This window comes from Acanthopagrus latus, chromosome 18 (genome assembly GCF_904848185.1).
Source record: "Acanthopagrus latus isolate v.2019 chromosome 18, fAcaLat1.1, whole genome shotgun sequence".
NCBI lineage: Eukaryota > Metazoa > Chordata > Actinopteri > Spariformes > Sparidae > Acanthopagrus > Acanthopagrus latus.
In genome coordinates, this window is record NC_051056.1 from 23,399,633 (window position 1) to 23,425,093 (window position 25,461).

The following is a 25,461-nucleotide window of genomic DNA, read 5'->3' on the forward strand; positions in this document are numbered from 1 at the left end:
CGCTGCATGTTGGTTTTGCCATTAGCTAAAGCGATGGTAACATTAGGCTGAAAACACAACCAGCAAACAACCTTCCAATGAGTAGGCACTGAACACTGAACACTGAACAGCAGGAGTCAGAGTTCAGACTCTCTGCTCCCACAAATAGACTCGTCTGTCTCTGTTATGATGGTTTCTGTCTAATAGCCAGACACGGCCAGAACAGGCTCATTTTATTTTGAGTCTATGCCACATACACCGACCTGCTGCTGCATCAAATGTGTATTAATCCACATTAATACACAACAGTCCCAGACGAATGCACCATTTGCTCATGTTTGAGTGTCGAGCTGTTTTAGGAAAGCGTTTCGTCTTTTTTCTCTTTAAAATGAAATTGTAATGTGTGTCTTCAGGCTTTTGTCTTCATTAGCATCAAGGTGGCTTGGAGCAGAGAGCCCGAGCCAAGTTGAGAAGGTCAGAAAGTGGTGAGAGACAGACTTGTTGGTTTTAATCTTTTCTTGGAATTCATTAACAGCGAGAAAAATTAAAATGAACACGCGCCCTGTGCTTTTAATCGTTTGCCTGCTGCAACTAATTGATGAGGAGTCCGAATTAGCGGCAGAAATAAAGCCAATCCCCGGTGTGCGTTACAGCCGAGAGCCTCCCCTCAGATTGTTGCTGCTTATCCCTCCTCTGTCGCTCCCCTCATCTCTCTCTGCCCCTCCCTCGCATGCTAAATGGAAGCTGTGTGTTGCTGCGTTAGAAAGCAAGTCACATCCCTCTCACTCTTCTTTTTAGCCCCTCTCTGAGTCTCTCCCTCTCTCTTTTTTTCATCTCCCACCTCTACCTTGCTCTCTGTCTATCCTTGACACTCTCTCGCCGTCTTTTTTTCTCTCTCACTTTTGCTCCCTCCACGCCGACACCCTCGACTGAGTCCGCCAGAGTCACGGCCTTCGGAGCCTGACAAGAATTCAGTGCCTGCACAAGTGTGTGTGTGTGTGTGTATGAGTGTGTGTGTGCATATGTGTCTCCAAGCATAGATGAAATATGAGCTGTTAAATATGAATGCTGGGTTATGTTCCGATGCCATGTAGTCACGTCACTCACGCGTGGAGGAGTAGTAAAAATGGTCATGCACACATGGCGCTGGCTCAGTGTGTTTGACAAGTAACTGTGGAGCTTCTGTGGTATTATTCTGCATCACATTTGCTACCCATTTGTCTGTGATACCACGCACACACACACACAAACACGCGCAGAAGCAGGCCCTGAATTCAGGCTTCGCTGACTTTAAACCTTGCTCAGGCTGACAGTAATTTCTGCCTCCAAATTACATTCCAATGGCTTCATAAATCTGCTGCCTCCTCCTCCGCCTCTTTCTCTCCCCCCCCGTCTTCCTGCCTCTGCTTCTCTATCTTCCTCTCTTTCTCTCTGCCACCCCTCGTCTCTTCCTCTCTCCCATTTTACTCCAGCCTCACTTCATTTTTCCCGTATAAACCTCCACCCTCCTCTTTTCCATCTCCGCCTCTATTTCACCATCTCTCTTTCTCCATCCAACCCCCCACCCCCTCCTCACCCCTGTATCACTTGTTTTCTCGTTTCCCCCCACTCCTTCTCTCTGGCGCTGGCTCAGTAAATGAGAAACAGGGAGGCAGAGATGGGGTGGTTACGTGTGCGGGGTAGTTAAACAGTCACACACACACATAAATCCATACAGATACATGCGCCCACAACACAAATGTACACACACACACACACACACACACACACACACACACACACACACACACACACACACACACACACTCACAGATGTGCTCTCGAACATGGAGAAAATTTAAATACACACAAACGTGAGCGCACATCCACAGTCAAACATCATAAACAGCACATTAGTCTTTGATTGAAAGACAAGCACTTGTGCTGCCATATATTTGCAGAGCCTCTAAAATGACTTGTGCACACACACACACAAACACGGAATCGCGAGTGTACACGTGTGCACACACATTTTAATGAGAGTGTTCATTTAACAGATAGTGCCTCTAGGTGAAATAATTGCCAATGTTGGGCCCTGATGGCTGGTCCAAGTGCTCTCAGGCCAGTTGTCTTTATGGGCCATGTCGGGCCACGAACACACCCCTCGTCTCCCTGGCTGCCGCTTTAACTGCTGCTCTGCTGTAGCCGACACACACGCGCGCGATGAAGACACGGCCATAATATGCATAAGCACACAATGTAGACACCGACTTACGCATTAATACCGAGCACACACATACACACGCGCCGAGGCAGAGGCCAGCGGAGAACAATAGGGCCGTCTGACAATGGGGCTCTGAGGAATTCTCTCCTCCATATTAATATTCAGCAGAGTGGATGTAGAGAGAGTGTGTGTGTCAGCAGGGACACATGCTCATCAACCTTACTAACACTGGGGTTAGGCAGCCACATGATTACAAAGTGCTCAGACTTTGGTCCCCAGCCCCAGAACTATTAATCCCTAGCTCCTACTCCCTCACTTCCTATCTCCTAGCTCCCCACAGTGCGCGCGGCGAGCACGCTGCCAAGCATCGCAGCTGTCACTTTTCTTTGCTTTCCATTTTCTGAATTATTCCGAACAGCCCTGCAAAGGGGTGGATGGAGATGGAGATGGAGATTTGATGTTGTCAATTTTCCTGCTGCCACCCACCACAGTGTTTCAGATTTGTGAAGGTGCAGCTTGAAGGTCGTCCGGGAGAGAATGTGCAAAACACAAAATGTAAAAGTTTTTTGGGTAATTTCTGATGAAAAAGGCAAAAACAGCGAGTGATGCAGTCTTCTAATAATAATAATTCTAATCTTATTCATAATGCACCTTTCTTAACAAGGCCACAACGTGCTTGTACCAATAAAATACTTGACAGATAAGGTGAAAGACAGAAAAACATTAGACAGAATCGAGCATTAAACCAGAAACACAAGCTGGTGATCAGACTAGCAGCATGACTAGTCTGTTAAGAACAGACTATAGCGTAATGTGTTGCATTTATCCACTCAATTTGTGTACCAAATCAAAATACTTTTATTAATTTGTGGTTGGACAAAATCTCTGTCATGTCCTTAACCTACCTAAGTCTTCAGGACATTTTTTAATCAGTTGATGTGGAAAAACTAACACTAATAGAACTAGCATGCTAGCAGCAGAGCAACAGAAAAAGTTCCACACATGATGTCACACAAACGGGCCATGAAGCTTTCGAGACTAACCTAGTGTTTGTGATGACCAGTAAAGCTACATCAGAGGATCCCAGGTTCTGACCCGGCACACATGGAAGCAGGAGTCAGTGAGGTAGCCAGGTGCCGGACCACACAGAGCTTCGAAAGTTAACGATTAAAAACTTGAAATCAGTTTGTGTTCTTAGCTTATGTTTTGTCTTTAACGACAGGCTGCGTTGTCCCATTTCCACTTGTATCACCTCATGTCAAAACAAAGATGTCTGCAGGTAAATACACCTGTAGTGCCAGACTCCCCTGTGTATATACCACCTCCATCTGTATGCCTAAATCTTACAAGGTGACCACTAACGACGCACGTATAAACACAAGCCATATTCCTGTACATATGTTGCCTCCATCTGGGAATCTGCAAGAACATGACGCGTTTACAGCACATATTAACGCATCTGCACACGTTTCTCCAACAGATGCGTGGCATAAAAAGTGTCCAACAACAGCAGTATTAGTCATACTGGAGCAAATTTCTCTCCATTTGTTCTCCCTGATTTATCAACAGCCTTCTCGATTGCCCCCCACCCCCCCCGCAAGGGAAAAATGCTAATATCTGATCTTCATTGTACAAAAGAGAGAGGAAAACAAAACAGCGAGCGCAATTGGTCTACAGAGAAGTCACATACTGTAGCGTGCCTCTGGGCTGCACAGTTGTCATTGACTGGCTCACAAGAGCAGAGTGATTTCTGTCCCCCTGAGGAGCGAGACGTTCTCTGCGCTCGCTGTTATGCAGAAAAAATGTCCAGCAGAAAAGACGCACAGCGAACGGTCAGTTGGAAATGTTTCTGACCTAAAACTGTACGGGTCACCCGCCACAAAGTGTGGGAGCTGCTCTCTTTATTACTGCTTCTGCTCCTCGCTGGTGGTGTGAGAGTTATGAGAGAGTAATATAAGAGGACGTAATATGCAAGAACTGTTTAACACGTTTTAACCTAATGAAAAGAAACTGCCGTGATACTTGAAATGAGTCAAGCAGCTTCAACTCTTCACTGTTTTACATCCTTGTAAGCCATCATAAGTTTTTCTTCAGGTCCTTCTGTTACTCAAGAGCAGTGACTGATTTGATCATTTACTCTGTAAAGACCTGTCTTCAGAGCATATGGATTCATGACGTTGATAAAACAAATCACAAACATTCACAAAAATTAATCTAGTAGAATAAAATAAATGGACTGCTACATGAACATCTGTTGGCTAAAATTTGAGTTTTAATTCAGGAAAAAAAAACAACATGTGCATAAATCATTATGTTTTTCTCTAGGGCCACAAATAATTTAATTCATCTATTAATTGAATTTTAAAAAATTATGAACATTCTTTGCAGTTTCCTAAAGGCCCGGCCTGACTTATATAGATGTACTGTATTTAATTTCTCTCTTTAAATCAAAATAAACAAAAGACGTAGATTAGTGTGGGATCATGGGGGTGTTGTCTTCACTGTTAAACAACCACCAAACAATGTGTTTTATTCACATTCTGTTTAGTCACGTTCGTCAACTGCCACCATGTAATGGATTTAGCAAAAAGGACCCAAATGTGATAACAGCAAGACAGACAGGTTGAAAAACAAAAGCAAGCTTTAATAACGAAAGACAAAGGCAGGCAACAAAGCAAGAAATGAAAAGAAAAAAAAATAGTACTAATGAGGAACCAAACAGGACTGGAGCATAGATGTGAAAAGACAGAAATAAAACACAGACTAAAATACACCAGGGAGGGAAGACTGATGAGGGAAAGGTGAACCAAATAAAGGCAATCAAAAACTTTGGGAAAACATGTAAAGACAGGAAGTGTAAAACAGAACATGATACATGAAAATAAAACCTACAAAATAAAACAGGAAATAACCAAACCAAACCTCAGAACCATGACATACAATACCATCTGGTGTTTGCCCAGAGATTATAGTGACAGATGACCAAACAAATACATTTTTTTCAATTAGATTTCTTTGGGTTTGAACATTGAGGATAATTTAAGTACACAGGTTAACACAATAAAAAACAAGGTCTCATCATTTTTGGGACATTTCAATGCACAAATGGTCATTATTGTAGACCATCTTTAAATTGCTTATTTTTTCCAAAACACAAAGATACTTAAATTGATCTCACAGAAGACGGAGAAGAGCTATAAAGAGACTGTACTACTTTAAGTGCAACACCACCGTCGCAAATACAAATCAGTTAGATAACGCTGCGATCCGAGCCTCTCACTGAAGTTACATAGTGCAGAAACAAGTGACAGGTTGGCGGAGTAGCTGAGACAGAGACACCATTCACCCGTTTACAAGACACTGTACCATCAAAATGATTTTGAAGCTGTTATTCCAAGGTAAAAATGTATGTAATGTTGCTTTAAACAATTATCAACTACACCTCACAGCTCGAGTGTATTTTCATCTTTTGTCTTTATTCTAAATGCACATAATTGCCATGTGAGAAAACGTACTCAACATCTCCGAGAGCACGCACTGTATTTCCTAACTGTTGTTCTGACAAATATGAAGTTTTTTTTCCTTTGTCGTCCTCATCTGAATGTAAATGAAAGTGCTGCTCTGACACTTGACAATGTCATTTTGAAAAGATTTCTAATGAGCTCGGCTTTAAGGACAGCACTTAAAAACATCAAAGGCACTGAAATTGTATTAAAGAGGCGTGAGATTCAAAGAGAACTCGGAGCTCTTTGAGATCCAATGACAGTGACAGTGCCATGTCAGGGTGCATCTACTTGCCTTTAATAGGTTCTTTTTTCATGGCTAACTGGTATATTCAGGTGTTGGATAGATACCGGCTATTTCAAAAGGAGATATTTCCCTTGAAATGTGTAATAACTGCTTTGCTCCAATACAGTTGTGACTGACGGAATTAGAAACTTTCTGTACTTTCTCTAACTCCACTCAAACGTAATTTTCTTCCTTCTTCCTTCTTCCTTCTCCTAAATGACGAGCGTCTATCGTTCGCCTCCTAACTCCCAGCCCTCACACGCGCTCCCTAATGCTTCCTATTTCCTCCATCTCCCTCTAGCTAGGCTTGCTTCTGAAAATCCATCACAAAAAAGTTTTAAGGACAGCCTCGACATTATACAGATAGAGCTTCACATATTGATGTCTAATGGGCGATGGCAGCGAGCTGTGGAAATGCTGCTGATGTTCAATATTCACATCTTGTCCGATGCAGGCAGACATTTTGCCTGCGGTAGGCAAAGATTAGTGCAGAGTGTAGGGGTAGTTTTGGACCAGACACTGCAACCAATTAAAAGGACTGGTTTTAAAGCGACAGTTAGTGTTATTAAAGGTGACATCTGCTGTTAATACATGACTGATGACATCCAATTAAAACTCTTCATTTGAATTATGATATGACTTTAAAGCCACTTTAAAGCCTTGGTCTCCAAAATGCTAAAACGAGAGGATTTAATTATTTTGAAGTATTACGACATCAGTGGAGGAATTTGCGCTGAATGGCCTAAAAAGGGGTGTAGAGCACTAAACTCTGTATACATCCAGTCTGTCCTTGAACAGGCCATTATCTCATTTCTCCTTACATGCCAATCACAAAGTCGACTCCTTTCGCAAACAACGTCTGTTTAGCATTCCGTCCCGTCTCGAGCTGTTTTCATTACGCATGTTAGCCGCATTCTGCACATATAAATCAGTTTACTGTGCCACAAACTGGATATCAGTCTGGAGCCGTTTTATAAAAAAGGGGCAATTTATCCCACCACACCAACCACCTAAGTATCCCACTGAAGTGCACATTCACTTAAACACATTCCTTTCCATTTGTGGCACCAGTTAAAACGCCAAACCTTAAATTATAACACGCCATCACCCTGAGATTATGATCTATGCCTGGTGCATGATTTTTAAATACCCTTCAAGGAAACAGACGTGAGCATGTTGACCAACTTCTTCTCAGCTCCGGCGTGTGTCCTTTGGAAATGAAAATGAGGACGCCTTTATTTGTCTCTATTTGTGTTTAAGCAAACGGCATGATAATTTCCCAGTTGGCTATGTAGTCTACTTACTCTGGGATGAAGTGAGCGGGCGAATGTGAGCAGCGGAGCAGTTAATGGCCTCGATGAATCTGTCTCTGTACGCTCAGTATGCCTGATGAAAACCTTATATTTCTAAAGCCAGCGTTCACTGGGGGGTTCGATTTTGCACACGAGATCCAGGCACTTAGCGCGTGGTGGTTAATGAAGGTGCCGAAGCTTTGTGTGACGACAGAAGAAAAAAAAAACAGATATAAAACGTGGAATTACCTTAATGGGAGGTTTGTGTCCATTGGGAGCTTAGTGTTGCGTGTATGCAGTGTTGACCTTCAGGAAGTATTTTCACGAGGTACTTAATTTTAAAAGGTATAACCGTTCTGATGGGGATAATTATTTAGCCCGTGCCTTTTAGTAGTCCATATTGTGCCAACGTTGAAACTCAAAATTAAATCTTGGAGTCACTTAAAGAAAGCTGGTAGAGAGCAAAGCATTTCATTTATGCAGATGCTTAAAAGCACCTAATTATTTTTATTTTTAGACATATAAGCTACTGTGCCAATATTTGAATGTATAAAAGTAAACAAGTTTGAAGTTAATCAGCATGAGAGATGCGTGATGTTACAGAACCACTCTGTATATTATATTTCTTACCACATCTCCCTAAAGTATGGGTTCTCTTAAAGGTGCACTATGTAGTTTTGGGCAAGAAGAGAAAGATAGAAGAGAAAAATCTTCTATTATTTTAAATCTTATTTTCATGACGGAATTAACTGAATAAACAAACGGTTCTCAAAGGAAAACACAACTTCATATTGTTTTATGTTGTTTATATTTGCACTTCTAAGCAGCTCTACCTTTTTAGCTTCAAATGGTGTCCTGGGGAATTTATTCCCCTCTAGGATGGCGTGTTTATATGGAAATATATCAAAAAAGAGTTTGAGTTTTTACTGCTGTCTTATTACCTTTTTAATATTGTACATATCAACCTTCTCAGACTGAATTTCTACTACCTACTGACAACTAAGTGCACCTTTTTAAAGGCACATTGCCCCTGCCTGGGAGTAGCCACATGCTGAGCGATGTGCTAATGCCTGATTCAACAGGCTAAGCTACAAAATAAACAGGAAAGGGGCTGATCAAACAGACTCATCACTACAGGCGCAGTCGTTTAAAAAATGTCTTGGAGCCAGGCTGCATGTTGAACATATTTAAACTTTGAACTAAAAACAGCGAATAATGGTTTTTAGGACACATATCTAAAGCAACATAAAACACAGCAAAACTTACAGCTTCCGAGTTCTTAGCTATGAGCTTTGTGCTGACCCTCATCTTGTTAAAAATATTGTCTTGTTTCAGGCTCATAAATGTTGAAACAACTTATTCTTATGTGCTAAACTAGTTGATAGGAATAAATTATGCAAATGATTGACATGATGATGATGTAGTGTGATGTCAAGAAGTCACAGACTTACAGCTGGGACTACTGACGAGGCGTCTCAGGCGCATCAGGAGAAGTGTTTTGTGTGGGAGAGAGGAGCTTACATCAGTGTGGACTTTTAAGTTTATCTAACACACTGAAGGAAAGGACAAAAAAACATGATAGCATAATAGGTCTCATTTAATAATAGGAGCTAGTTAAAGGGAGAAGAGCTGGCTTTACTGTTCACTCAGGTTTCATTTCTGGTGTGTTACAAATGGCCCATTGTGTGTGGTTTAAGATGGATTTCCCACTTCCTAAATTTCTCAAATACCTTGTTACCCTAATTCACTGCATCTCCTAATGAAAATTCTAACGCTGTGCTTGTCTGCTGTCTCCTCTCAGGGTGGCGTTCACCAACACTCGGACAGCTGTCCCGCTGAAGTTGACGCCAGTCAAGTCTACCTTGAGGATACTAGATGGCGGCCCACTTCTGCTAATCTGTGGGAGAACTTTTCACACCGAGCCACGTGACAGGCCACATACAGTACACACTGGCTTCTGGTTTCTGGCTTCTGGCTTCGCTGCCACTGAAGAGTCTGAGTGAGCTGGAAAGGAAGTGATCAAACATTTAAGAGAGGAGAGTTGAGGCTGTAACTGAGAGGGAAAGAGCGAGAAGCAAGAGCGGAGACTCTTACCGGACTGACCTGTCCATCACAGCCTCAAACGTACTCATTACCATCTCTGAACTGTTTATATTGTAATAATTGTTATAATACAACCAGTAATAACAGATCATAAAGACTCTTTGCTGGATTTTTTTGAGCAGTGGAAATCTTGCTTATTCTCTCCTCGCTGCTCACTGATTGAAACCACTACCTGGTTAATCAAGCACGCCGCAGTACTATTTCTGAATGACCCACTGCTTGCATGAGTATCCAGGATTGCTTTTGACTTCGAAGAAGGACCCTTGAGCCCTCAACGATCTTCTGACTGTCTGCCCAACTGTAGCATTTGGGCGTGGAGCGGAGGTTTCAGAATTAGGCCTCTGGACGCTTGTTGAAGATGACTTGAGTTGGCAGGCCTAAAAGCCCCTTACCCCAGAGAGAGAAAGAGCTCGGCAGTAGGACACACACACATACAACACACAAATGTGGGTGCCGTGGCGGCTTTGAGCCATGCTGGTGCTGCTACTCGTGGAGCCCTGGAGTACAGGCTATCATCATCCCTATCATCATTCACCAAAACTGAGGAAGATTCAACGGCCCCGAGGAGCGAGGCTACACTTCTGAACAGTTCAGAAAAGCGCTGGGAAACTGAGCTAACACAGAGAGAGATCTACAGCTACATCCTCCATCACACAGACAGACACAGTAATACCCCTCTCCACAAATCCTTGATACAGGAGAAACAAAGCTGCGGCGGACGTGAAAGGCACAGAGACTGAGCAGGTTAGCAAGCCCTCCGCAATGACATCCTGGGTCGCTCAGACCTTTTACACACATTTTCTTTCAGTATTCAACACGATGAAGAACGCCACACATACGTCTTTCTTTCAGCTACATGATAGGCGTAAAAAAAAAAATTTAAAAAAAACACGAACACACACTGGCTCCATGTGCCAACAAAGGCTTTTATTTCTGAACATGATTGAAATGTTAGGACGGGGGGGGAACGCCACAAAGGGAGAGGAAGGCGAAAGCACAGGCGAGAAAGCTGAAACCTAGAGGGAGCGAGAAAGAGACGGGGGGAATAAAAAAAAGGAGAGGTGGGGGGTCTGCTGCATCTAAATGAAAAAGAGAAACTAAGTCTCCATGGAGGAGGAGAGGAGGTCTGGGCAGGAGGACTGAAGCAGAGTTGATTGATCCGATCTCAGTGTGTAGCAATCAACAGAGGACTGGAGAGGAAACGATAAAAGAGGATTAGAAAGAGATAGAGACAAGGGAGGAGAGGAAGAGGATGACTGCACGGACACTTCTGTACACAAACCTGAGAGTGGATATAATGAAAGATTATGAAGGGAAAGAGGTGGCGGTGGTGGGTGGATTGGAGGGGTAGATAGAGTGAGAGATAGAGATGCCATAAGAGGGAGCGACAGTTGGAGAGAGCGAGCGAGCGAGCGAGCCGGACAGAGGAGACACAAGAGAAAATCTAAAGATCATTAAGAGAAGGTGTCGGTGGGAAGCCTTGGCATGTAGGCAAAAACACACATACAGGTTTGTGCCAAAAGGATATTTATGAAAGGGAAGCAGGGATACTGTGGCACAGAAGCATATGCTAGTTGATATTCATAGAGCATTCCCAATCTGGCCTCAGCTCCTACCTTGACACTCCCTCTTGTGTACATATGCTCCTCTCCCTTACTTTTTATTTTTCTCTAGGCTGGGAATGCTTGAAAAATAGTCACATTTAAGCTAAAAATACTAATATAGAAAAATAGAAAATAATGTCCGGATCCATGCCGAGCTGCGTGGCACGCTCTCTTCTCACCCTTACGTATCAAATGTTGCCTGTGTTGTGCTGAGACAGGAGCTGGTTGTTGTTGCTGCAGACGTCTTTCATAAAGACACACTTAAAGATGCACGCACAAGCATGTAAAGGTACACAAACGCATCTATTTTTACACCTATCTTACAGGAAAAGAACAGCACCCACTCATTCGTCTTTCCACAACAAATTCAGCTGTTACTGACTCAAGTCTGCACTGCCAAGAACTCACTTCCCCTCTCTTCCTCTGACGGACTGTCCAACTCTCCATCTGTCTCCTTGCCTCCATAAATCCCCCCACCTCCTCCTCCTCCCTCCATCTCTTCTATTGTTGCCATCTCTTGTTTGCTTTGCATGGATTTTGACTGCAGCCAAGGGGCAATTTTGCATCTAGCACTGAGTTCACATACAAACACATACATGCGTGCACATGAGGGGAGAAAAAAAAAATACTTGCCTTCAGAGGATTTGTTTATCAAATGTGCTGTCAAATCATGTCAGGCGTTTCACATCAGGGCACATTTTTCCAGCCCCAGGCTACCCGAAAGAAAGGGTTCAAACAAGAGTGCGCCACAGTGTAATTTCTACTACGTAACTTTTACCACTCTATATTATTCATCTTCTATAAATAGTGTGCTGTGAACGTGTGTGCACAGAGATCATTTTATCTGAATTGTAAATTCATGTTACTGATGTTGGTGTCAGGGACTCACTAGGAGACAAGTCATAAAACATCGACCAAGGAACGTATTAATGTAGCAGAAAAATGCTTCTCTGTAAAACATCTCGCTAAAACATTTCTGGGGATTTCAGGACCACTTCCCTGAATAATTTATAGAAATTTCACGAACAATAACAACCAAGAGAGTGCATGCATTATACATGCAAGCTCATACCGAGACTGTGTTCCGTATGAGAATGCTTTGTGTTCTGTATGTTTGCTTTTTTGTGTGTTTCTCTTTGTGTGGCTATAACATAAAACAGAGGCCTTGTGCATCAGGAATTCTGCTTTTTTTTTCTCCAATTACTGTATATGCACTCTCTTTATAATTTGATTGGAGGGTTAGAATGCAGTCACAACAAGTTTACCAGTTCTGTTGTCCTCAAAGCTATCAACAGCAGTGTGGGCAATTAATCTGATTTCCTTCTCCTCGATCTCTCCTCCAGTTTAGTTTCATGTCACTCACTCCATTTCAGTTAATCTCCCCGGAAAAAAATGTCCCTCCTTTATTTTCCCTCCCTGCAACTGTCACTGTCCAATTTTCTCCATCACTATCATCCTTTTGGTTTCACTGATTCTTGTAATATTCCTCGCCCGCTCAATCCACCCTTCATCGCGCTCTCTGCCTCTCAATGTTCGTTGGTCTTCTGCTTGGTCGCTCTGACCCATATAATACCGGACAGCCCCTCTAAAGTATGTCTGGCTATTCGTTCCCCAATCTTTTCCACTTTAGAGATAAAGTAACTTTAAACAGCAAGTAGAAAATACAGCACTTTAGTTAAGCAGTTTTAGAGATCTCTCTTTGTCTTAAATGCCTTCGCCAATGACTTTCTACTTTCCCTCAGAACGTAATGAGTTTTTTCTTCTTTGATTTAAGAATCAGTGATTACAGCCTTTGTATTTGTTTTAATCCAGTTTCCCATTTCCTCTCTTTCAATCAGGAGCTGTGCACCATCATGGCAGCTGAGAGTCTTGCTGAGCTCCGCGATTGGCTCTTTCTGCTCCTCCTGTGCCTCACCTTATTGGCTGAGGTGCTGGAACTGGCGGCAGCGGCAATTGCCATGGAGACAGGCGAGGGAGATGAGGGCATTGTTTGTCCCTCAGTGTGCCGCTGTGATGAAGGTTTCGTCTACTGCAATGACCGAGGCCTCAGCATAATTCCTCCACTTCCGCTGATGGCTGCCATTCTCTACTTGCAGAGCAACCGCCTGAGTAATGCTGGGCTACCGCCCTCACTGGAACGCAGCACTTCCATACGGGTGATTTACCTGTATGCCAACCAGCTGGATGAATTCCCTATACACCTCCCACCTTCATTACGAGAGCTCCATTTACAGGATAATAATATACGAACGTTACCGAGATCAGCTTTGGCGAAGTTACCATTACTAGAACGTTTACACCTGGATGATAACTCTATATCTACAGTTAGCATCCAAGAGCGAGCTTTTTCTGGGACTCCACGGCTTCGACTGCTGTTTCTGTCTCGGAACCACTTGTCAAGCATTCCAGCGGGCTTGCCAGCATCCTTGGAAGAGTTGCGACTGGACGACAACAGAATCAGCACCATCCCCACGCATGCCTTCCGTGGGCTATCCTCCTTGCGACGCTTGGTCCTGGATGGAAACCTACTGGCCAACACACGCATAGCAGATGACACCTTTTCCCGTCTCTCCAACCTGACGGAGCTGTCACTGGTCAGGAATGCCCTGCAGTCTCCACCCGTTAACCTACCATCGGCTCACTTGGTGCGACTCCATTTGCAAGACAATGGAATGACTCACATACCACGTGGGACACTGGATGGGATGCGGCGACTACAGAGGCTTGACCTGTCAGGAAACAATCTGACCACTATCCCACGAGGACTTCTGAAGGACACCGATAGCCTAGAGCTGCTGCTGCTGCGAGGAAACCCCTGGTACTGTGGCTGCAACCTTCGGTGGCTCCATGCCTGGCTGCACGGCCGGGGGGCAGCGGTGACAGTCAGGGGTCTGACCTGTCAGGGGCCTGAGCCTGTAAGGGGCCAGACCCTCAGAGACCTAACCTCCCTGATGGAGCAGTGTGAAGGCCCCCCAGCTGGTCCCAGTACCGGAATGGGGGTAAATCCAGCAGAGAAAGATGGAGGAGGTGAAGATGGTGTTGGAGGGGGGCAAGCAGTGGCTTCAGTCCCCCATGGCAGCACCACCACTTCCTCTCTGCTGGTCCCCACACAAGGCTCCCTCTTCACGCTGCGAGCCAAGCGGCCGGGCCTTGTTATGCCGCTGCCTCCCGGTGAAGGGGGGCAGGTAGCTGGAGAGGCCCTGGAGCTGACTGTAAAACCTCTCTCTTCCGACAGTGTACTGGTAAGCTGGCTGTGCCCCCAGCCAGCACCGTCTTTTCGCCTGTCATGGCTGAGGTTGGGCAGCAGTGCAGCTCTTGGTTCGATAACAGAGACTCTGGTACCTGGAGAGAGGAGACAGTACCTCCTTACCCAGCTCACCCCTCGCTCCCATTACCTCATCTGCTTGCTGCCACTACGGCCGGAGCCTTCCTTTGGGGGTTCCAGCATGGGTTCATCAAGAATTGGCAGCATGGACACGGATAATAAAGACTCGGCCCCAGCCTGCGCTCAGATAGAGACTGGAGAGGCTCTGGTCAACTCAGGAGGGGAGGGGTCAGATAAAGAGGGACAGGACTCTGAACTAACAGCCCTGCCATTGGCTGGGATCATAGGGGGTGCCACAGCATTAGTAAGCCTGCTGTTAATCTTTGGCATCTTCTGCTGGTATGGACAGAGAGCAGGTTACATGTCTGGGGACTCGGGCTCATACAGCAGGGGTCGGGGTGGCAAACAGTATGATGACTATGTAGAGTCAGGTACCAAGAAAGACACTTCCATTTTAGAGATCAGGGCCCCTCCTGCAGGGTTTCAGATGACAGCTATGGCCCATCAGCCCCTACAGCCTAAGCTGGAGGATGTCACCTATATCCACACCATTTTCCCCTCCTCTTCTTCCTCGTCCCAAGCTAATGGGACCTACCGGAGCAGCCAAGGAGCTGGCAGTCTCAATGGCACCATCCTCAGCCAAACCAGCCACCATCATGTCACTTATGGTACCAACCGTGGCTACAGAGAGGGGGGCATCCCTGACATAGATTATGCCTACACGTGATGATACAGGGTCATGCTCCCTGAGCCACAGATGCCAGGCGCCATTTCTGCAATGACGACCCCTTGGCTGGTGGCCATTTTGTCCTTGGTTTCCAAAGTACCCTCTGTGCCTCTGCTGGTTCAATTCTGATTGGTTTTACTAGGTAGAAAAGACTAATTTCAGCTGTGTTGATTGGACATTACTATTGAGTGACAGAATTAAGTCCTACTATACTCTAATACTGTATACTGCATTATACAGTAGGCCCTTCTTTCAGCGCTACTTATACTTATAAATGGTTACGTTTTCTCTTTTGGATATCTCAGTGTCTTTCAAACCTACTGTTCTTCTCAGCTCATAATAATACACAGTAACTTATTTGAGGTTGATATACTAGGCTTAGCTGATTTAGCAGGGGATATATTTATAATATGAGGAAAAGGCACTTGATGTGTATAGAGATAGCTCTCATATCTTCCAACCAACTGTAAGCTCTGTGCTGTATAGATAAAAGGAATGACAGAGGGAGAAATCAATGGTTGTTATAACCCACAGATGACAATGCATCATGGTTGACATGAAAAGATGTGTTCCTAGCCCCCTCCTTTCCCTCTAGTTTACTCCCCTCCTTTTTAATTTTTCCTCCTTTCAGCCTCCTTTTTTTTTGGCTGAGGCTCTTTCCTTTTATTTCTCTCATCTTTTGTGGTGCCGTGAGCAGAGGACGACTTTGTTCTCGCCAAGGGAGCTGACAGCAGTGATAACAGTTCTGACAGAGATGGGAGACACAAACCACAGCATAGGGAGACTAATGAGAGGGAAAGAAAAAGACCTAGAGAGTGGTGGTGGGGGTGATGGATAGATGGATGGATGGAGGGATAGAACATAAAATAAGACAAGAGGAGAGACAGAGGGGTGCTGTTTTGGGCACTGAGAGAGGTGTGTTGGCTTAAGGCAGAGAGCGAGGGACAGAAAAGGAGGGAAAAAAGGATGATGAGTCGGAAAAGGGCGTGTGACAAATGCAGCAGCAGGAGGTAAGATAGCAGACAAAAGGAAAGGAAGATGGGGGCTCGAGAAGGGTGCAGGCGGGGTAAAGAAGTGGGGTGACAACTGGAATAATGTGACACTGTCATCCAAAAAATGGCTCAAGTTTTACCCACAGTGCACCCACCACTGCACTCACAGTGATAAGAGGCTGCACACGTCCCTGCCTGTGATCACTGAACAACAGTTTCAGGGCAATCTCTGCCTTATGAATGATGTACCTTCATCATAACACGGACCTATTTTTAATGCAACATATCATGATTTCAGAAATGTTTGTAGGACAGCAGGAGAGGCTTGGCATGACAATCAGAGAAAAAAACATTTTAAAAAGTAAAACGGTGGGGATGAGAAGAACGGCTATTAAAAAAATCTCCCCCCTCAGAATACAGAAAACGTGCTGCATGTACCCAATTTCTGTTGTGCTCTGGTCTCATTATTAAATTACCTTTTCAAATGAAGAGAAAGAAACCTAATCATACATCTTATTATAGATACCCATTATCTTCTAGAGCCTGGCTAAACCTTCTTAATTGAAAATAAGTTTTAGCAGCTAATAGTTTTTGGGATGGAAGTCGGTACTACTCTGGTCTAATTACTATTTCCTAAGATTCACCTGGAACAATAGATCTTTTCAATTTAATTACAGAAGTTGGAGCTGTTAATCTTGATTTTTTGAAGTTCAAATTACGACTTGGTTGAATTGAGTGAGATGGATAAAATTATCTCTCATAGTATCTTGAATTTTATATTGTAGTGTCTGGGATATAAAGATTAAGAAACTGGTTATGGACACAGTTATAACGCAGGATTCTCTACTTCTGGATAATTCAGTAAATTAAACCCCTGGTAAACCATAGACTAACTATAAACACCTGACCAACTATAGTACCACTATAGTGACCATAGTGTCATAAAGAAGTTCTGCAAATTTACTTGAAACAAAACAGCCAGACATATCAAAGTGAGAGCTTCCAAGATGGAGCTGTTTGGAGCTCAACAGACAGAAAATAATTGTCTTATTAACTATTTTGGTAAACGATTAATTATTGAAGCCATTTTCTGAGCAGAAAATTCCTCCAATTCCTTCCTTAAGCCTCCAAATTGTGTCCTTTTCTTGGTTGTATAAGAGATTCAAATGAAAATTTAGGAATATTACAAAACCACCCAGGGCAGGAAAGCGAGACATTTTTCAGAATACTTCCTGACATTTCATTGACCAAATGATTAATTAAATCAATCAAATCAAATGTTTAAAAAATAATTGATTAATTATGCATTTTTTTACGGCATATGCCATCATATATCTAAATCATTTGGAGTATTTCAACAGCTTTACTGTAAAAGTCTGACGTTTCAAAGTCTGTCAGATGCATTCTGCGAGGTCAAAGTACATTAGTTGACTCAGGTCATCCAGTTTTATACAGTTCTGTTGACAGGGATCACAGCCTTACCGCTACACTGTGCAGTTCAATACACAAACAAGCGTCAGGATAGTGAGGAGGAAGCTGCATCACCTGCTTTTCTGACTGCCTCTCAATGACCCCACTAATATACTTTAAGGAAGTAGGAACTTCAAAGGGAAATGTGAGCAAACAGCCAGAGATTAAAAGAGGAAGAGGAGCGAGTAGAGAGAAATCAAGAGTAGGAGGATGGCGAGGACTGATATATATATACATAGAGCCTTTGAGTGTTGAAACCCATTCTTACTTTCAGTAGCTCTCTCTCTCTTTTCCAACCTGCATTACTGTGAAGCAGTAATATTGGAAGAGCTCCGGTGTGGGTTTTAATTTTGATTTTATTCTGCATTTGTTTTTTGTTTTTCTATTTTTTTTTGTAAGAGCACTAAAGCTTCTTTTTCAATCTGTGCAGAAATCCTTTTCCTTTAAAAATGTCACCCTCAGATGTGATAATGAATACACTCTTATGTAAAAACATAAAAATGGGTGGAAAACGCTATTCCATTTATTGGTCTGTCGTCTTTTTTTCTACACAGATGAATAAAGACTTCTAAAAGGAAAAGCAGTTTCATGAGTTGTCTTTGTGTGTGTGTGTGTGTGTGTGTGTGTGTGTGTGTGTGTATGGGGGGTTCATTAAATCAGAAACAAAGGATGGAGATATCAAATAATGCACTGGGATGGCTCGAAAAAATAAAAATCAATGGGATGAATGGGAAGTTGAGATTATTAATATGATTTATGACGAGACGGCGTGGACCTCGTTAAATCACACACACTGGATGAATACATCAGCTGCTGCACGCTCCGATTCAATTCAGAAGAATCTGCCAGCTCAGAGCAGATGCGTGTGTTTTTATGCGTTTGTTTGTTAGCGTCGCATGTTTTTTCACCGAGCGGCATTACAACCCGTGTGTGTGCAGTTGGTATGAATGCATTCATGCTCTGTGCTCCCTGTGTATGGGTGAAGACATGCCTTTCATTCTAAGTGAGTGCTAATGCTTGTGTAAGCATGGATCAATATAACGAACGGGGGAGTGTATAAGTGTCTGTCTAAGAGTTACTGCTTGGGTTGGGTGTTTGAGGAGAAGTGAGTCAGGGAGAAATATACTTTACGTAGATAGCAATGGTTTATTGTACAAAGTGTCTGTGTGTGACAGGGAGATAAAGACAGTGAGCTCAGTTCATGTGAATGCCAACCCGTCTGGCAGAAGAAATGTTGGCAAACTATGTTTCTGCAAAACAACAAGTAAGTTAAAACTTCACTTTATGTTTAAATGTTTCTCTTGTCACAACACTGCTTATGCCCTGGTTAGGTTAGGGCTAGTAAAACATCACATTTAGAGTTAACAAACAGCTAAAAAAGGTTTTCTGAGGTCTCTTTAAAAATGTCCGGTGGTGTCACACAGGGGTGTCATGGCACTAAAGATAACCATGATATGTTGTCTCACTATTCTGTAGTAGGTGGCGGTGATGCACCTTATAGCTGGTTGGAGCAGGGTCACTCCGGACAAATAGGTGCTGCACATAACCAGATGAATCGCTAACTGCTGCTCTATTTAGCTGATGTTTGCTAGTTAGCTCAGGTAACCAGGCAGCTAGTGGTCAAGGCTGGGAGCTTTGGTGGCATTACGAGCCACAAGAGGACGAGCTGGCTGGTTTGGACGCTCGCTTCAATAGATATGTAATTGTATGTAATTATTTTAAAGTTTTAAACCACAATGCTACATATTGCATCTTTAAAAAATATTTTGATGGATAACTTTTCTATTTCTAAATTATCTAGGGATATTGGTATTATATCGTTACCATGAAATATTTAGGCCAGGAAAATTGTGTAGTGAAAATCTGATATCATGATATGATGTCAGCTATAATGTCACATCTACAAATGTTGAAATGAAGACTTGAACTGCAATCACTAGCTTGGTATCCAACAAAGACTCGGGTAATAAACATGTACTGTCAATATGATATGAATTATCAATATGGCACGAAGCATACAACATGCAACTGTGAATGCATCTGTGGCTGGAACAAACATGTACTGCTCACATTTTATCCTGGCGAACATGCTGTGACTGATTATCTTCTTGATTATATGTCTGTGTCATTGTGCATGCGCCAACGCAAACTGTAAATGTGACGTCTGTGCTCTTAACAACAATGCCCTGAGTTTTCATCAGTCATTATGGAGGCCTTTCACTGTCACAGTCCATTATCTAGCGTCAAGCCCTCCAGCTTAATTATTCTAACTCACATTACACCCAACAAAAAGATGTATACTCAGAGACCCCAGTGCAGATCTATTGTCTGAAATGATCTCTTGCACTGCAACAAATGGCATCTAAGTGGGTTTTCAGACATGCTTCCATTAAGTAACATCTACGACTGTGCCATCTTTCCAAAATGAAATTCTCTAGGAGAAAGAAATGTGCTTCAATAATTGACTAAAACATGTTATATGTGGATTAAAGCACAACAGTATCCTCCACATCAGTGCCATCCCTTTCTATTCAGTGTTTTTTCTGAATACTTTGCCTCTATTTCTTTAACAAATGAGCTCAACTCATCAATGTGCAATAAAATGCTCGGTTGGATTTTAAAGCCCATGCCCAGTATTTTCTTCACCACAGTGCTGTTGAGAGTGATGTGAAGCTGCATCTCACGGCAAAGTGCCTTCCAGTGTTTGCATGCATTACAAGCTCCTGTAGCAAAAGGTCAGTGTATTCCTGTTAATGCATACATTTGGTGAAATGTATGCATGCATACATATATGCATTTCTGCAATGGAATCATTTCCACACTTCAAAGTTTTTGCACGGTTTGTTTGGATGCAAATATTCCTACAGGTTTTCTTTTTTTTTTTTCTCAACAAGTTCATGTTTCCTTTCAGGCTTAAGATTGATCTCCCAGCAGTCAAGGGCGCCATGGAGAACGAAATAAACAGATGCAACATACGGAGATGACGGCTCAGACGCATATTCACTTGAAAGTGCACACAAATAGGTATACTGTTAACATTACCACACGAACATGCAGTCAGAAGATTCGTATCTCAAACGCGCACGCACAAATGAAGCACTGCTAACCTTGAAATATCCAAAGACATGTACAGACTTACAAACCTCCAACCTAAAACCTCGCCTCGGCTCTGAATCCAACTCAAGAATCAATTTTAAAAGTTACTGTTGCTGTACACGCATCTGTACATCTTTTGAGTCGCAGGGAGACTGACGGTCCCCAAGGACCACCGCAAACTCTAACATGTTTCTTCTATCTCACACACACACACACACACACACACACACACACTGCAGGAAGCCAGTGAGGTGCCTCAGAGGTATGAAAAGATCCAACAACAACAACAAGACATTAAGCTGTGCTGGTCTGGGCTCCTCTGTAGCAGTGGATGAAGAGGACATCACTGGAATAAACAAGGCGGAGACGGACTCCCGGGGGATTATAACAACACCAACTGTATGAATTAGGCTGTCTGTCAGAAAGAGAGCCACTTTGGTGACACTGCAAGACGCCTCGAGTGAGAGGGAAGGAAAAATAAATCTTCCAAAAGAACTTCTGCAGTGACCACGCTGAAAGCATGTACAAAAAGATAACCAAATTGCCCTTGTACTGCAATTGTCCTCTATTCGACTGCCCAGCCTTGTGTCGTTTATCTTTTAATTTAGTTTAATTATGAGCCTGTGTACCGATGGATTTTATTGTAACCTTGCTGTTGGGAATAAGAGCAGCTGAAAGTGGGGAAAATTAAAATCATTCATAACCTCAAGTACTCTTTGTGCTATTTACCTCATTATCTGTCCTGGACTGACGTTAAGTGAATAAGTAATGGATTCCTTTTCTCCACATGATGAACTATCAGGCATGCCGTTTCATCTCCTGCCTACATGCGCAAACTGTGAAGTGAAACATCTCTGGCTGAGGATCGCTTCAGGCCGTGGGCTCCTGCTGGATGGGGTCTTCCAGAGCTCTCAGCCTTCACTCTTGGTCGGCTCACTGCCCACCTCTCCGGGGCTACACTCTGGACAGCACAGAGACCTCGGCACTTGTAGTTATGGCAACTTGTGATTTCTCTGGAGTACTGACTCTCAGCTTTCCTCCAGCAGAGGCAAACGCACCGCAGCCAAAAAAATAAATCAATTCCAGGAGCACAGTAAATTATTCATTACACAGTCGAAAATGCCACAGAGTGGACAGTCATCATCGCACACGTACAATGTGCGGCCTGTCCAAGGCTGAATAACTAAATCTCTGCTTTTTCATTCAAAATACATCAGCAGACTTGTCACGAAATAGGGGATTAACAACGTTAATCAGAACCGTGATCTTTTGTAAATTAACGAGAAAGTTATTACTGAGTTAAACTGCAAAATGTCGTAAGGAATTAACCATCTTTCTTCTATTTGTTTTGGCAACTACATTGTTAGTAGGATTCTTAAACCCTTGAATATCAGCGTTTTGTCCTCAAAAACTCAGTGCCTACTGAAAACAGTCCTCAACAAATATACTTTTTAATCCTTTTCAAGTAACACTTGCTAAAACTACAATGAACAACAATTTTAAGAATGAAAGTATATATTTGTGACCAGTTCTTTAGGCTGAGACTGCACACACACACGGGTTGGTGTGGAGGTCAGACTGACATTGTGTTACTTTTTGTCTCTTCACTGGTTTTGCAGCCAATGAACATAAACAGAAAAAGCAGCAGCATGTCACCATCACACTGTAAGAACACAAAACCAGGATATTTAACACTATGTCAACTTTAATGTTTCAGGAAAATCTTTAAGAGACTCTTTCACTATACACAACGACACTGTGCAAAGATTAACAACACACACATGCGTCGACATAATTGGCTCACTCATTCATGCGCAGGCCACAAACCCATCACATGCTGTCTGATGGTGCAGAAGACACAGAAAGCAAAGGGTGTAATAAATCTTTTCACCGCTCGACATTACTGTGATTGAGGTGTCCTCTGTATCCCGACGCATCTCAGTGTCCTTGACTTTCTTTTTCTTTTTTATGAAAGACAAATCCACTGCTACCACAGTTTTCTTTCAGTTTACTCGATAAACATCAGGAACTAAAATAGGGATGAATACTCTTAAATTTTAATCACTTGAGTGTGTTTGATTCGAAAGTGATCAGAAATGTCCTTGTTCATGCACCGAAACAAAAAATACAAAATGGCTGCGTTAATTGGCTGGGATAATTCAAACAAACTGGGAGAAAGTGAGCAGATTAGCATTTTTTAAATCTCACCAAATCCGTGTCTAAGATTATAAAAACTCTTCGCGCTTTTGACCTTTTGAATCTCATGCTTCACTTCCTGTAAACATCACATCCTGCGCAAACTGATCCGCTGACTGATGAACCCACCTGTCCGTCTGGCTCTAAGCAGGGCGGCCCGTTCCGCCGCGGACAACGGCAAAAACAGGATAAGTGGACAACTAGCTCCTATAAATAGTTCTGTCATTTCCTTAGCTCTGATAATGCAGACGACAACACGCACATCGGGCACTACTTCACAACAACGGCTGATAGATTGCAATTACCCGATGGTAATTGTGAGCAGTGTGCAGAGTGGACTTCCTGTACTTTCTCTGTCTGCGTGTGTGATTATGCGACAAAGCCTTCGTCTGTGATGAGCACATGTGAGCCGACAGCAAAGGCCCCGTGTTTTCCGCTGGTGGAGTAGAGAGGAGAGGACTCTGGGTTAGATTAAAGCCCATTTTGGAGGTTACACTCATACATCCTTTGTACTTTGTTCACTAAGCTATGATTACAGAGATGAGAGAAAATGGAAGCTTATTGTCAGGCTGTATTACACTTTATTATTCAAATAACACTGTCTACAATGAGGATAATCTTCCCCCGATGTGCTTTTAATTTCCATAACAAATTCTTTCTCATTCCGTCTCGTGTGTGTCTGCTAAAAATTATTTGCACAGCTGCTTCAGTAAGACATGGTTGGATTCAATGTCTCAAGTCTAAATGAAAAACATCAATCATCAAAGGTTGATAAACTCATTAGAGGAAGCCATTCATCAGGTGATTGTGAGCGTACTTACCGTGCATTTTTTTAATTCTCTCTTTTTTTTTTTTGAGAGCTGCTTAAGTATTCGACCTGAGCAGCCAAGGAGACGAGGACTTTGGACGCGCAGCCAAAGTCTTAATGCCGGGCTGATTACTTGTCTGGCACTAAAACCAATATTTGAAAAAAAAAAAGGGCAGGCCGTACACTATTATTGTCATAAGGAACCGGGGATGCAAACGATTATAGCTACACTGAGGAGTGCATTAAGTGAGACGCCACAGATAATTGAACTCTGCCCTGCTCCAGGAAACACACACAAGTCTGACAGCTGACTGCTTCACCAACTGCAGATTACTGACACTCTGTCACAGCCTCAAATTATCTTTATATAATATCAATAACCCTGGTCACATCTACTCAGCCGTCTTCGTCGTCACATTTCTCAGTGTGCTTGAAATTAAGTGACTGTTGGATCAGAAATCAATCACTCATTTTAAGATTATTTTCAGGTGTTTGTGAAGCATTTGTTGGACCGACACCATTTTACATCACCGACCTCCTCAGTCTCTATTCCACAGCCCGAGCCATCACATCCTATGATCAGCTCCTCCTCATCATTTCAAACTCACAGTTAAAAGTCTGAAGGTGATCAAGCCTTTTCTATTCCTGTTCCCGGACTGTGGGATAGTTTATCCCTCATTGTCAGGTCCTCCCCTCATCTATCGCCCACAAATTGTAATTGCATTTCTTGAATTCTCTCAATTAGTAATATGATTACATGAATGTTTCAAAGGACCTTCCAACCAGCTTCTTTCTCTGAATTATAGGGGTTCCTACATAAAAGCAAAATTATAGCACATTCATCTACTTACTTTCATTACATATTGTTCGGTTAAGCACACGCAATATGTAGAGTTTTCGGGCGGTGATCTACAAATACATTCTTGGCTTGACTTCCTTATTCTTGTTGGAATTAGGAAGGACTGCAGACAATCTGACACTTCGTGTGGCGACTGGCCAGGTGTGTGGAGGTGTAAATGTGATGCAGGTTTTGAACTTGTCTCTCAAGCCCTTTTTTTTTTTCAGGCTTCAAACAACTACTACAGTCACTTTTTGTGTGTACAGCTCGGCTCTGTGGATGACTCTGGGGTTAGAAAGTCTGAAAGTGTTTGTTGTTATTCTCACTTGGTCAATTTATTGTACACAGACAACAAGGTCACAGAATAGACAGTGAGTTCTTGTCACAGTCAGACTGAAATACGCCGGAGACGGCTAAGAAACGAAACAGGACACTTAAGAGTCATTTCGTGTTTCTGTATCACCTGTGTTTTGCCAGGAGACCAGCAGCAGGTTCTGAGTCTATTCATTCCAAGAGAAGGAAATGTTACCAAATGTTATGTTGTATGTAAATGTTCTCTTCACAACCCACTTCTTGATTCTGACACTAAAATGTCTATTTTCAGACTGTCAAATCAGGAGAAAATTATCTTTCTTTGAGACTTGGCATTGCCTCAGCAAACTACTGTTGCAAGATCCGGAGATGGAGATCTGGATCGAGCTAGATCCAAATCTCCTCACTCAAATTAAGGCTCTGAGGACAGGGGATGTCGTTCACCGTACAGACTGTAAAGCCCACTGGGACAAAATGTGATTGTTATTTTGAGCTATATAAATAAGATGGATTTTCACGTGATATTAACACGCAGCAAAAAAAGGAGAATCTTCATTTTGATGGCATACAACACAACGTGCAACATGGCGAAACTGGTGCACTGCATTTAACCCATCCTGAGGAAGCAGTGGGCAGCTGAGGTACAGCTCCCAGGGACAAAATCAAAGCCAGTACATTGGTCAAGGGCACTGACTGGAAAATTACCTTTTTTGATGCTGGAGAAAGC

The 25,461-nt window shown here is 42.9% G+C and overlaps 2 protein-coding genes across 6 annotated transcripts in view; one reads left to right on the forward strand and one right to left on the reverse strand.

Annotated features, from left to right (window-relative positions):
* Positions 1–18,051, forward strand: part of flrt1b (fibronectin leucine rich transmembrane protein 1b) — a 39,286-nt gene extending 21,235 nt beyond the window's left edge. For all 3 annotated transcript variants that reach the window (XM_037078145.1, XM_037078143.1, XM_037078144.1), the window contains exons 2-3: positions 9,065–10,110; positions 12,809–18,051. In XM_037078145.1, coding sequence (XP_036934040.1) covers positions 12,824–15,022 — 2,199 coding nt within the window. In that variant the 5' untranslated portion in view covers positions 9,065–10,110; positions 12,809–12,823 and the 3' untranslated portion in view covers positions 15,023–18,051. The remainder of the gene's footprint in view (positions 1–9,064; positions 10,111–12,808) is intronic.
* macrod1 (mono-ADP ribosylhydrolase 1) overlaps positions 1–25,461 on the reverse strand; it is a 133,838-nt gene that overhangs the window by 89,295 nt on the left and 19,082 nt on the right. The window lies entirely within an intron of this gene.